The 12,512-nt window shown below is 40.0% G+C and overlaps 1 protein-coding gene across 1 annotated transcript in view; it reads left to right on the plus strand.

Annotated features, from left to right (window-relative positions):
* Positions 1-9,850, plus strand: part of LOC124783711 — a 92,991-nt gene extending 83,141 nt beyond the window's left edge. Inside the window, exon 5 of the mRNA XM_047254042.1 lies at positions 8,681-9,850. Within this exon, the coding sequence (XP_047109998.1) occupies positions 8,681-9,207 (527 nt within the window). The 3' untranslated portion in view covers positions 9,208-9,850. The remainder of the gene's footprint in view (positions 1-8,680) is intronic.
* The last annotated feature ends 2,662 nt before the right edge of the window (positions 9,851-12,512 follow it).

The following is a 12,512-nucleotide window of genomic DNA, read 5'->3' on the forward strand; positions in this document are numbered from 1 at the left end:
TTGTGCCACACATGGATTGTTCTGTCTGTTGTATCTTTTACGTGGTATTTGGTATGAAATCACCACTGACCCATCACAATTGACTCACATTTAACAAATTCAAGGACACGTAACATGCATCGCTTCTTTATATGCCCCATTCTAACGTGCCTACCCCTGCTGGTGTTCCTACCAGGGTGCTCACCACTCTTTGGTGGGTTCATGCTTGGGTACCACAAGGCCCCAGCCTTTGCAGTACTGCTTCCTTGTCTGTGCTGCATGTCTATCCTCCTGTTATTCTTTTTCCCCTCCTGTGGGGAACATGCTTGGGATATTCTCAGGAATGATTGTTGCAGTTTTGATAGCCAGCATCAGAACAGTCCCTCATATGTTTCTCTTTCTTCCTTCATCCTCCATCTCTGCTTCGGCATTTGTTCTTTTTCTTTGTTTCTTCTTCCTTCTTGTGGTTTCCTGAAGGCTAGCCCACACATTTGATGCATAAGAGGTGATTGGGTAACACATAATTCCCAGCCACGGGTCGACAGTTAGGGTTTGCATGTACCCCCTGGTACAGGCCAGACCCAGGGAGAGGCGATTGCTTGAGCTGTCACCTTCCCAACTGCCAATTGGTCCCTCTGTCAGGAGTTCGGGAGGTGCAGCCTGGGGCATGAACAGTCACCTAAGGAGGGTGAGCCCCCCCTCTAAAGGGGCGCACCATAGGAGATGATGGCAATCATAGGAATTTTTTCGCAGTGAACCAGTCACCATCGCACTCTATATCTACTAAATGTAAATGGAATGAAACTAAAGATTCAAAGACTTTCCCAGCTGCACGTGGATTCCTCATGGTATCATGTACCAAAGGCAGTCAGTCCTTTGTGACAGTTAATTCGTTTATTATTCAGAAAGGTGTTGATGCAGTTGCAGGCCTTATGAAAACATGCTCTCACTTACGTAATGGGACTTCACTTCTGGATATAAGCTGTGATTTTCAAGCCCAACAACTGCTTTCTGCTTCACTCCTCCACAACTATCCTGTTCGTTTTGAGGCCTGTCGAATACTGAAATCTTTGCATGGTGTTATTTACACCCATCTGCTTGATGGTCTGACCAAAGGAGAAATCCAAACTTACTTCTCTGATCAGGGCATCACTGCGGTCCATCGGGTAATGAAAACTCTCTTTCTCATGTTTGATCGAGTAGTGCTTTCATAGAAGATCAAGGCAGTCTATGAAATCATCACGGTCCGATGGTACATTCCAAACCCGGTGCATTGCTACCTGTGTCAACGTAGCAACCACACTCACATGCCCTGTCAAAACACGGTCATATGTGTCAATTGAATTGTGGTAAGGATGCTCATGAGGATGATTGCCCACCCCCTTCTCCCCGCTGAATGAATTGCGATGGTGACAATGCCGCCTCTTCCCATGAATGTACCATGTATCTAGATGAGCAGGCTGTCCAGGAGATCTGGATGATGGAAAAAGTATCTTACCTCGTTGCTTGCAAGTTTTTGGCGTATCAAAAGCCGTGCATGTTACCATCCAGCAGCCACAGTACCGTTCTTGCTACTCCTCTCTCTCCACGAAGAACATGGCTACTCAGACTTGTGAGTTCCAGTTCAGCATTGCAGTTGTAAAATCACCCAGTATCATGGTAACAGCTTCCTGTCCTTCTCCTACAGCTGTGCAACAAGGCACCAAATCTTCGCCTCAGTGGCGAAATCACCTGCTACACAACCAGCAGGCCGGAAAGAATAAAAGGAATACGCCCACGAAGACTTTTTATGTCCCTCCAGTAACAGCTGTCTGAGTTTTCGTCTGCCAGTCGTAAAGCCTCTAAGAAACCAAATAAAGGCAAATGGTCTTCTCCTTCTCTGTCTCAGAGATCATCTTCAACGGTTTTGCCATGTGATACCCTCATCCGAAAGAATTCCGTTTCACTGGTGTGAACTGCCTGCCATTCTTCCACCCTCGGATCTGCAGGCTGATCCAGGGAGTATGCCAACACCTCTGTAAATATTGTCTTTCAAAGCTGACACTCAGCATCCACTGATGTGACTGCCCTTCATTTGTTCCCACCTCCCTATTCTGTATTGTGATTCTTTTCCAACATAATGTTCATGGCATAAGGTCCAGAAAGGAGGAATTATGGCTGCTCTTGGAATTGCAGCATCCTATTATTTTCTGGCTTGAACAAACAAAATTGTAACTGCTTTGACCTCTCAAATTCCTTTCAGACTCAACCTACACCTAGTCCCATTTGAACTTCTCATTCTGCACTGCTCATCTTGCTCATCATCTCAAGTGGTCCATTTTCTTTGACACATACCAGAGTGACTATTTTCTGTGGGCTATCCATTTGCTGACTCCTACCCCACCTACATCTAAACTGAATTGCCAGCTGTCTCAGCCTGATAGGGAGCCTTGCTCTTCCCTGACGACTTTAGATGAACAACATTTCCCCAGTTTTGATCAGGTAGAGTACCTTACGAATGTTATCCTTACTGCCAGAGAATGTTCCACACTTCATTTTTTCCACACTGTTTTCAAGTCCCCTGGTGAACTGAGGTGTGCTGCAACGCGATTCGTGTGCTGTGACATGCTCTCCATATTTTATCATCATCCTACGATGGTGTACCGTATTCATTATAAACAGTTGCATGTGCAGTGTCATCGCAGTCTTCGGGATAACAAAAAAAGGTAGTTGGACTTCACTTACTATTTCTTGTAACAGTTTCACTCCCTTGTCCATCTTGTGGGGCAACCTCCGTGTGCTCTCTGGGATGAAGGTCCATTCCCCAGTTTTCACCCTGACCATAGCAGATGGTGTCATTGTGGACCATGTTGCTATCTCCAGCACCTTAGGCCACTGTTTTGCAGAAATTTTGAGCTCCACCTACTATCACCCTGCCTTCCTGCCTCGGAAATAACTGGAGGAGGCTTGGGTGATACCCCTAGCCTTTACTATGAGGGAGCCAGACCTTGCTTTCTCTTCATCCCGATCTTCCACCCCAGGATCAGGATGGGACATTGTTAACATTCAGATGGTGCAGCATCTCTATCTTGCAGGCAATCACTTTCTCCTTCCTACATACTATCGCATCAGCAGTGTTCACAAGGTGATGGAACATATGATTAATGGCTGGCTGGTATGGTGGCTTGAGTCTCACAGTCTTGGAAATACCAGACACTGGCTGTGTTTTTTAATTTGGAGAAAGCCTACAATACCTGCTGGAGGACTGGTACCTTCCATTCTCTACACATGCTGGGCTTCCAAGGGCACCTTCCCAGTTTTCAACAGGGATTTTTAAAAGACCAAGTTTTCAAGGTACATGTGGGTTCTGTCTTGTCGGACACCTGCATCCAGGAGAATGTCCGGAGCATCGTCCTCTTTGGTACAGCCATTAATCCTATTATGGCCTGTCTCCCACCAGGTGTTTCCAGCTCTGTTTTTGGCGACAGCTTTGTGATCTATTAAAGTTCTTCACAGATTTGTCTCCTTGCGGGGCATCTTCAACAGTGTTTCGCTCATCTTTACAATGGCATTCACTTTTTCATTGATTAAACCGTATGTATGCATTTCTGGTGGCACAATGGGTTTTTTCCACCATCTTTACATCTTGGGCCTGTGCTTTCCGTTCACAGAAATTCCTTGGGCTTTTGCTTGACAGGAATCTTTCGTGGTCCTTCCCTGTCTTACATGGGCGCATGTTGTTCCCAGTCCCTCAGTGTCCTACGTGGACCTTCCTGGGGAGCATATCGAACCACCCTCTTCCATTTGTGCCAATCCTTTGTCCAATCAAAAAAGACTAAAGGTTTTTTGTTTATTCATCTGCATATTCGTCCATTGTATGCCGTTTTAACACAATCCACTATTGTGGAATACATTTGGCCACAGGTACATTTTACACTAGCTCGGTTGAGAGTCTCTATGCAGAAGATGCTGAACTACCACTGTCATACTGGCGTGGTGGATACACGTGCCGTTTGTCTGCCATGCCCGGCCACCCATCCTGTGCCCTCTGTTTCGGTGACTCCCTTGGCCGCCAGTATGGGACGCACCCTCCCAGTGTTTGCTTTCGGCAGCTTAACTTCATGCTACCTGCCATGTTCCAGATTGGTGTGAACCCTTCACCATCTTGGCTTCATACGGCAGCCAGTGTTCATCTTCGACATCATTTGTTTCACAGGGACTCTACTCTGGATTTGGTCTATTGCTGTAAGTTTCTCGACCTTTGCACACAACCTAGCAATAACACCTTCTTGTGTGCTGATGGCACTAAGACTGACCATGGTGTCGGGTGTAGCTTCGCCATTGGCACATAACACATTCGGTATCTGCTTCCAGAACACTGTTCAATTTTTATAGTAGAGCTCTTCTCCCTCTTATCAGGCTGCCCAGTACATCTGGCGACACAGGCTGTTTAATTGAGTCATATGCTCTGATTCTCTGTGCCCCACTGTGGCTGTACACAGTCTATCATTTAGTGCTACGGCTCCAAGAAAGCTTCCACTAGCTCTCCGTTGAGAGAGCCACTGTGATGTTCTTGTGATTCCTGGTCACCTCAGTATGATGGGAAACGATTCTGCTGAGAAGGCCTCCTACCTTGGCCTATTAGCTCTTCCATCCCTTTGGATGCTCTCTATGTTGCTATTTGTAGGGAGATGGTATCACTTTGCCGTCACCACTGGTCTTTTCTTCATGGGAACAAGCCGTGGGGAATTAAACCTCTATCAGCCGCATGACTGACCACCTCTCAGCCCTCTCACCACTAGATAATGTTAGCTAGGTTGTGTATTGAACATTGTCTTTTTAGCCATTGCCATTTGTTAAGTGGTGATCCCTCACCACTTGGTACTCATTGTCATCAGCCTTTGACTGTTCTACATTTCCTGACCGAATGCCCTTTCTTTAACCACTTATGTTCCAGTGTATGTTTGCCATCTGTGTTATCGACCATTTTAGTGAATGACGTGAGGGCTGTCAACCACGTTCTACTTTTCATCCATCGTTCAGTATGGCGGAAGATGTTTAATCTTTGGGTCGAGACCTTTGCTGTCTTTACGGCATACTTTGTGGACCTTTCTCCAAGATGACGTCCTTGTTATTAGTTCTCTTTCCTTCCATCAGTTGGGCTTAACATGTAGTCTTTAACTTCTTTTTCTTATTAGTGTTCTAAGGTTGTGACCTCAGTTGTTTGTCAGCACACAGTCTGCAGCACAATGAAAATTTCATTTGGGTTCTGAATAGCTCTGTATGTTCTCACAGTTTTCATGTTATTTCACTGTAGCTAATAGCTTTAACTATAGCTGTAGTAGACAGATAAAAGGAAACTGATATCATGGTATACACAGAATAATTAAATGGAATTTGAAAGAGAAAACATGATATTAACTCAACTTAATTTTTGTAAAATAATATCTCTGCCAGTAACTTCGTATGGAAGTGAAACGTGGATCTAGTTTCAGTGACAGAATAAAATGTGAAAGAAGTGTATAAATACAATGAAAAGAAGCACACTGATGGAAATTGCTCATGACCGCAAGCTAGTGAGTTGAAGGATCATTAGAAGGCATAGAAAGAAGTGGGAATTATTGGAATCAGAATGTGTCGTATGGGATAAAATTCCTTGAAAAGAAGAAGAAGAAGTAGCAGCAGCAAACCTAGTTACAAAATAAAAATTTTTCTAAGCTAAAAGCATGGAATTGTACTGCAATCCTTCTCCAGTGTAATATGTAAAATACTGGAATTATTACAAGGTGTACAACTTTGCATCTGCCGTCCCCCCCCCCCCCCCCCCCTACATTTGAGGCTTTAATGAAACAAATTGGTTACACATGTATCATTCAAAGTATTTTCCATCACTGGCCACTACTTTCTCCCATCTTTCGGGCAGTGTACGAATCCCGTGTCGAAAAAATTGATCATCTTTTGACGTGATCCATGAGTGGATACAATTTGTGACTTCTTCATGAGATCAGGAGTGTTGGTCAGCCAGGCCATTGATCTAAACAGGTGATAGAGGGAGCAATGTCTGGAGAATACGGCAGGTGGGGCAGGACTTACCATTTTAACATTTCCAAGTATGTTTTGACCTCTTTTGCAATGTGGGGTCGAGCGCTGACATGCTGCAAAATCGCTTTATCGTGCCTCTCGCTGTATTGTGGCCATTTGTCTTTTAATGCTCTGCTCAAATGCATTAATTGTGTTCGATAACGAGCGCCTGTGATTGTTTCACTTCGTTTTAACACCTCGTAGTACACGACGCCGAGCTGGTCCCACCAAATACAGAGCATGATCTTGGACCCGGGACCCAACTTCCTTCTTTCTAAATCATGCCCACAGCCTTGAGAAGTTTTGAAATGGCTTGTGTGTCACTCCCACTAATCATGCCAATTCTTCTCGAGATTGGCGCGAGTCTTCACTCAGCAATGTCTCCAGTTCTGCATCTTTGAAAGCTTTCTCTCTTCCACCACTATGCCGGTCTATGACACTAAAATCACCATTCTTGAAGAGTTGAAACCACTCGTGACACGTTCATTCACAAATTGTGTCCTTACCATATGTGCTTGAGAGCATTCAATGAGACTCAACTGCTGTTTTCTTCCTATTGAAACAAAACAGTAACACCTCCCGCAAATTATGAGAATTATTCTTGTAAACTGACATTTTCAATCAAGAACAACCTTATGATGCAGACACAAATCGACTAATGTTTGAATGAGGTTATGTTGACCAAGGTCCAAGCTAACTGCCTGACATCTGTGATCTATTTCTTTTGATCACTACTTACCGTTGTCGCCACCTATCGGCAAATGGCAGAAGCAAAGTTGTACACCTTGTAATTTTGACCCAGAAATGCATGTTTTGTACTCTCAGTAATCTTGTGTATAAACGTTCAGCTGTTTTTGTGAAAGGCCACTTCATTTGGATAATTTGACGCTCTTAATTCAGTATGAAACTATAATAATTCACAGCAATTCATCCTGTTCTGTAGAGTGGACAAAACACATTATTCTATGAAAAGTGTATGAGGGGTGCAATTTCATTACTAAACATGATGAATTTAAAGGTTATGTCAGATGCTAAATAAATAAGGTCATAGCTGAGCTTCTGATTGTTAAAGACTGTCAGTACCACCTCTTAGCTTGTTGACTAAAAATTGTACATTTTAATTGTGTTCACTCAACTTCTGAAAATTTAATGTAGCACTGCACACAGATTTTCTTCAATTTATTCATTTCAAGCAGTATTGTTCTCATATTTTTTTAAATCTTGTGGCGTCAGTGAATGTCAAGAATTGTAATTTGGGATGCTCTAACCACACACCTACACACCATTGACTTCATTTCTCTCAAGTCTTAATTATTTTGGTATCAACCTGATTGTTGATTTCAACATTGCAGATCTTTAGCAGTCATTTTGTGCTGGAGATCATCCATCATTTCATTTCCTCTTGCATGAACACACCCCAAGGAGATATATTGGGATCATTGCTATTCATTTTTTGTATTAGTGACCTGCAAACAATATGAATCGTAACCTAAGAGTTTTTGCAGATGATGCAGTTATCTGCAATGAAATAGTGTATGAAAAAAGTTCGCTATTATGCAGATGGATCGTGATAAAATTGAAAGTGTTGCAAAGGTTGATAACATGATTGAAATGCACAGCAATGTAAAACTTGTGCACTTTGTAAAACAGAGAGAAATGGTATCCTAGGACTACAATATCAGTGAATCACAATTAGAGTAGTCAACTCTCACAAATGCTTGGATTGTAACAATTTGTAGGGATATGAATTGGCATAATGATATAACCTCAAACCCAGATAAAGTAGATGGCAGACTTGAGTTCATGAGCAGGATGCTGAAAAAATGCAGTCAGTTTACAAAGAAAATTGATTACAAAACACTTTTGTGACGCATCCTAGAATATTGATTGGTTGTGTGGAACTTAAGCAAATGGGCTGCTTACAAGACACTCATGGCTCCTCCTAGAATGTTAATGAATCCTGACAGATTCACAGCAAATAGGGCTAACAGTCAATGTCGAATGTATATAAATAAGAGCAGCATGAATGGTCATACGTGTGTTTGAAGTATGAGAGAGTGTTACAGAAATACTGAAAACTGTAGACTAAAGAATTAGGAAGTTTCAAGAAGCAGTAGTAAGAAGGGAATCTAGGAATTTACTACAATCCCCTACAGCTTGCTCCTGTAGAGGACAAGATCACAGTGAGCACGGAGGCATTGAAGAACCCATTCTTCTTCTGCTCCATATGTGAATAGAATGGGAAGAAGCCCTAGCATGTGGTACATGATAAGTACCCTGTGCCGTGCATTTAACAGAGGTTTGCAGAGTATTGATGTAGATTTAGGTGCTCTTGTTTTCCACATAATCTCCTTTTTGCATTTATGTTCAAAGTACTTTACCGGATTTTAAAATGAGAGTAAAAATACCATTTATTTTAAAACCATTTTTAATGCCACTTAGTTGATATAATAAACGTCATTACAAAGCAGACAGCAAGTTCATTGGAATGGGAATGCACTATATAACTTACTAATGAGCCCCGAATTTTCAGTATTAAAACTCAAGTATATTTAAACAAATATTTATTAAATAAAATTTGGTACTACTGCCCCTAGAAGAATTCTGTTGTTTAATATTTTTAATTTCCTGTTTGTTACAGATGCAAGCAATGCAGATAAGCTTGGAAGTAGTTCAGTTGGCTCTATTGATACAAGTTCTGTAGTGGCTGATGTACACGGTGTTGAATTGACCAAAACTGTTAAAGAAGATGGTATTATGAAAGTTAAAGTACCTCATTTGGAAAAGAATCTAATAATCACTTCTGCTGATCAGTTTGTGTGTGACATATGTGACTGTAAGTTTTCCTCAAAACACTTCCAAGAAGAACATAAAAAAGTACACCATTCATTGCCTAAACAGAGCAGTGTTCCTGTGGCTACGTCTCCAGTGGAGTCTTCTGTAGAACTACTTCAGACTCCAGAACGAGGCAAATTGTACTTTTGTGACCAGTGTGGTGAAGGATATGAACGTAAGAGGTCATTGGCATTACACAGGTTTTCACACACATCCAGTCATCGTTGTCCCCATTGCCATCAGTCATTTTCTTCAGAGGATTCTCTGACACGTCATCTTGAAAACTGTGTAGAAGTGAAAGAAGAAACAACTGTGGAAAATAATCAACTGTAATACATCTTAAATTGTACTTGTTCAAAAAACGAATGAGGTAAGAACAGTCAGTAATGTGGGGATTATCACATGCACATCCCTTCAACATTGCTGTAATGCCTGGTATCCTGTTTCTGTATGATTTATTTCCATAATCTTTAAAGTTGTGCTGAAATAAATGAACCAAACAAGACCAGCCTATGGAATTTTTTGAGAGAAAAAGTTTCAAGAATGTTTGTATTTAATTTCATTTGTTGATTTTGATGACATAGCATATATGAATAGGTTATATAATTTTAAATAAAACAAAATTTTAACAAATAATAATATTTTAATTATTATAGAGCTTCTGTAACAATCAATGTTACAAAGCAAAAATGACCTGCAATGACATTGGTTTTCTTAAGCTTGGTTCAAATTAGTACATGTAGTTAAAAACTACACATAGAGGCTGGAATGCCTGTTTTATTGAAATGTGATGTACATTTTACAAATATATGTCCACAGTCCATTTACTGAAAGTTTACTACTCTCATAATGCTGCCTGTTCACAAAAAAGAATGCAAATTAAAGTTGTGTTTATTACCAACTAACTAGCAAAGTATATGATGGGAGAATAATTATATAGTGTATATATGATCTGTTGTAAATCACAGAAATAGATTATAGATGTGTACATATTTTATTTAGTGGATTCAGTATTTATTGTGTACCACACTATAGTATTGTATATCTTATTATACAAATTACCTTTACCCCCTCTCCCCTACAAGTAGAGATTCAAAAGTATTTGTGTGCATCATTCATAGACATCACAGACTGGCTACAATAATAAGCAAATTTTGTCAAAAATTGCAGAACATGTCAAACAAAATTTGGATAAAGAGGTGCTGACAGAAATTAACAAACACAACTGATGGTAGTAATTATGTGGAACAAGGAGAGCAAAATTATGGAGAAGCAATTTATATTTTCAATTTTCTGGTTGAATATCAGTAGTGTTATTTAGTGATATATGCATTTTTTGATAAAAAAAAGGTCACATTTGTTAGAAGTGAAACATTACCAGAGGTTATAGTTAGATTATTGAAGAAGAAACTGATCACAACCTCCATCATATGGAACAGTTGTAGCAGAAGCAATTAGTGATTCAGTGAAAGCAGTGGACCTTCATTGGACCTTCTGAACAAGATTGGGACTTGGCATATTTCACACAAGTGCACTGCCTTACTATAATGTCCTCTCTCTCAGCATCAGCACCTAAGAGATAAATACAATTCAAAGAAGTATACCATGTGGTGTGGATAGAAAGTAAAATTAAATGGAAGAGCTCTGAATAGTGTGTCAGCTCTTATTCAGCTACAGGTACAGTTTTATGCCACAAAAGAAATTGATTCCAAAAGCTTGAGATAAGTTCTTAAAATATTTTATGTAATATTGACACTCACTCCAATTTTACACTTTTTACATTCTTGCCTAAATCAAACTTTCATTTTGACAATGAAGGGTTGGAACTTGAAACTTTTTTGGTGCTGTTAATATTATCTGCTTTAAATGCTTGCAGAGGGTATGCAATCAACAGAATGATGAATGTATTATTGGGAATGTGTGGAATACATATTTCTGCAAATTTCCTTACTAGAAACTGCGTAACATGTTCAATATGATAAAAAGGAAAAATCTCTAATATAGCTAATTATTGGCAGTACACTCTGGTTATATATATTTATTTTCTTCGGCAACTGGAAATTTATGTTTGAATTCTACGGCAAGTTTCCAAATGAACTTCAAACTAACTTTATTCATTTATTTCTTTCATTATACATGATAATTTTAATTAAACATTTGCTACTTGAGCCAGTGTAAATGGAAAACTATTTGCCATATCGGTACCCAACATCACAGGAATGATGTTTATACTGTGTGCAACAGAATTCGCATTGTTAGTAGTATTAGTGTCATGAACTACCGTTGTGCCAGTGCCGGAACGGTGATGTACGGTCGAAACATATGCGTCAGTGGCAATTATAGTTGCAGACAGTTAATATGGGTTTGGACAAGGTGAGCAGAGCCTTATTTCTAAAGCTGTTTTATCAAAACAACGGTAATAGTGTTGCTGATCTTCATGAGTGTTGACTCATTAAAGGAATGACAGAGAGGTCATCTCTCTTCACCACTGTTGAGGAGTGATCCGGAAGGTCAAATTAACTGGCGATTTGGGAATTGCTCTTAGGAGAGGCTGACGGACAGTTGCACCACAAATTGGTAAAGAAGTTACTGTTTCCATGGCAGAGAATGCTGGAAGCAATGTGCGATCATCAAGCAGTCCATGAGCTCTATTGCAACAGCTCAGCATTCCATGGTTCGCCTGAGATGTTTCAGGCAGCAGTAGAGCAGTCTGTAATGTAATTCCAGTCTTTCGTGGATGCAAATGGTCATCACATTGATCAACATTCTAACCTGGAACGTAAACATGGTATGCAATTAATAAATATTACACTCTCATGTGTAACTTAAGATGTATTTCAGTCAATGGTTTATTTGCTATTTCTCTTCTGCATGTCCTTAGATGTGTTTCCACAATATTTCATTGCTGTACAATCGCTTGTTTTCATTGGCCCTCTCAATTAGCGAAAGTTTAATTATAACCACCCAGTATATCCATTTGTTACAAATATTTTCAGTTACCCTAAGAACACACAGTCAACAATTGATACGTGTCATTATAATGCCAATCTTCATTTCCATTTTTTTGTCTTACTATGATTAATCTTTAATTCTGGTCTTGTGCTTATTGTGTTACGTTCTTCCAGTCTTCATTGCTGTCAGTGCAAATAAAATAATAAGCTTACATATCAAAGTTCATATTGGGAATATATATTGAGGTAAATTTTTCTTCATTCCAATTCACTAATTTCAGCCCCTTTCCAAGGCTGCAAAAAGAGTATTTTTTGTTTCCTCACAGCCCTAAATTTTTCTCTCCTCTTAAAGCTAAGTCTATAGTAAGACTTTACTTAATAAACTGATACCTCTGTGTTAGAGTCTTTCTTTCCAAGTGGTGCTCACACAGCTTTTGTTGAAATTAAGGTGAAAGCTGCAAACTTAAAGAGTTGTCGTACTCATTAGAGCTCTTTACAAGTAGCCCTCTTCCCTATTTGCAGTAGTTTCTTTATTATAATAACGGTTTACATCATAATACTGCAAGTCCAATAGGCCACACAATGGAATACATTGCTTGCACATTATGGGTTACTATATATTTGACATTTGCTTGGTAATGTTTCAAAATATTTTGAACAATGGAAAAATCTGGGATGGGAAACAAT

The sequence above is a fragment of the Schistocerca piceifrons genome, chromosome 1, assembly GCF_021461385.2.
Source record: "Schistocerca piceifrons isolate TAMUIC-IGC-003096 chromosome 1, iqSchPice1.1, whole genome shotgun sequence".
Lineage (NCBI taxonomy): Eukaryota > Metazoa > Arthropoda > Insecta > Orthoptera > Acrididae > Schistocerca > Schistocerca piceifrons.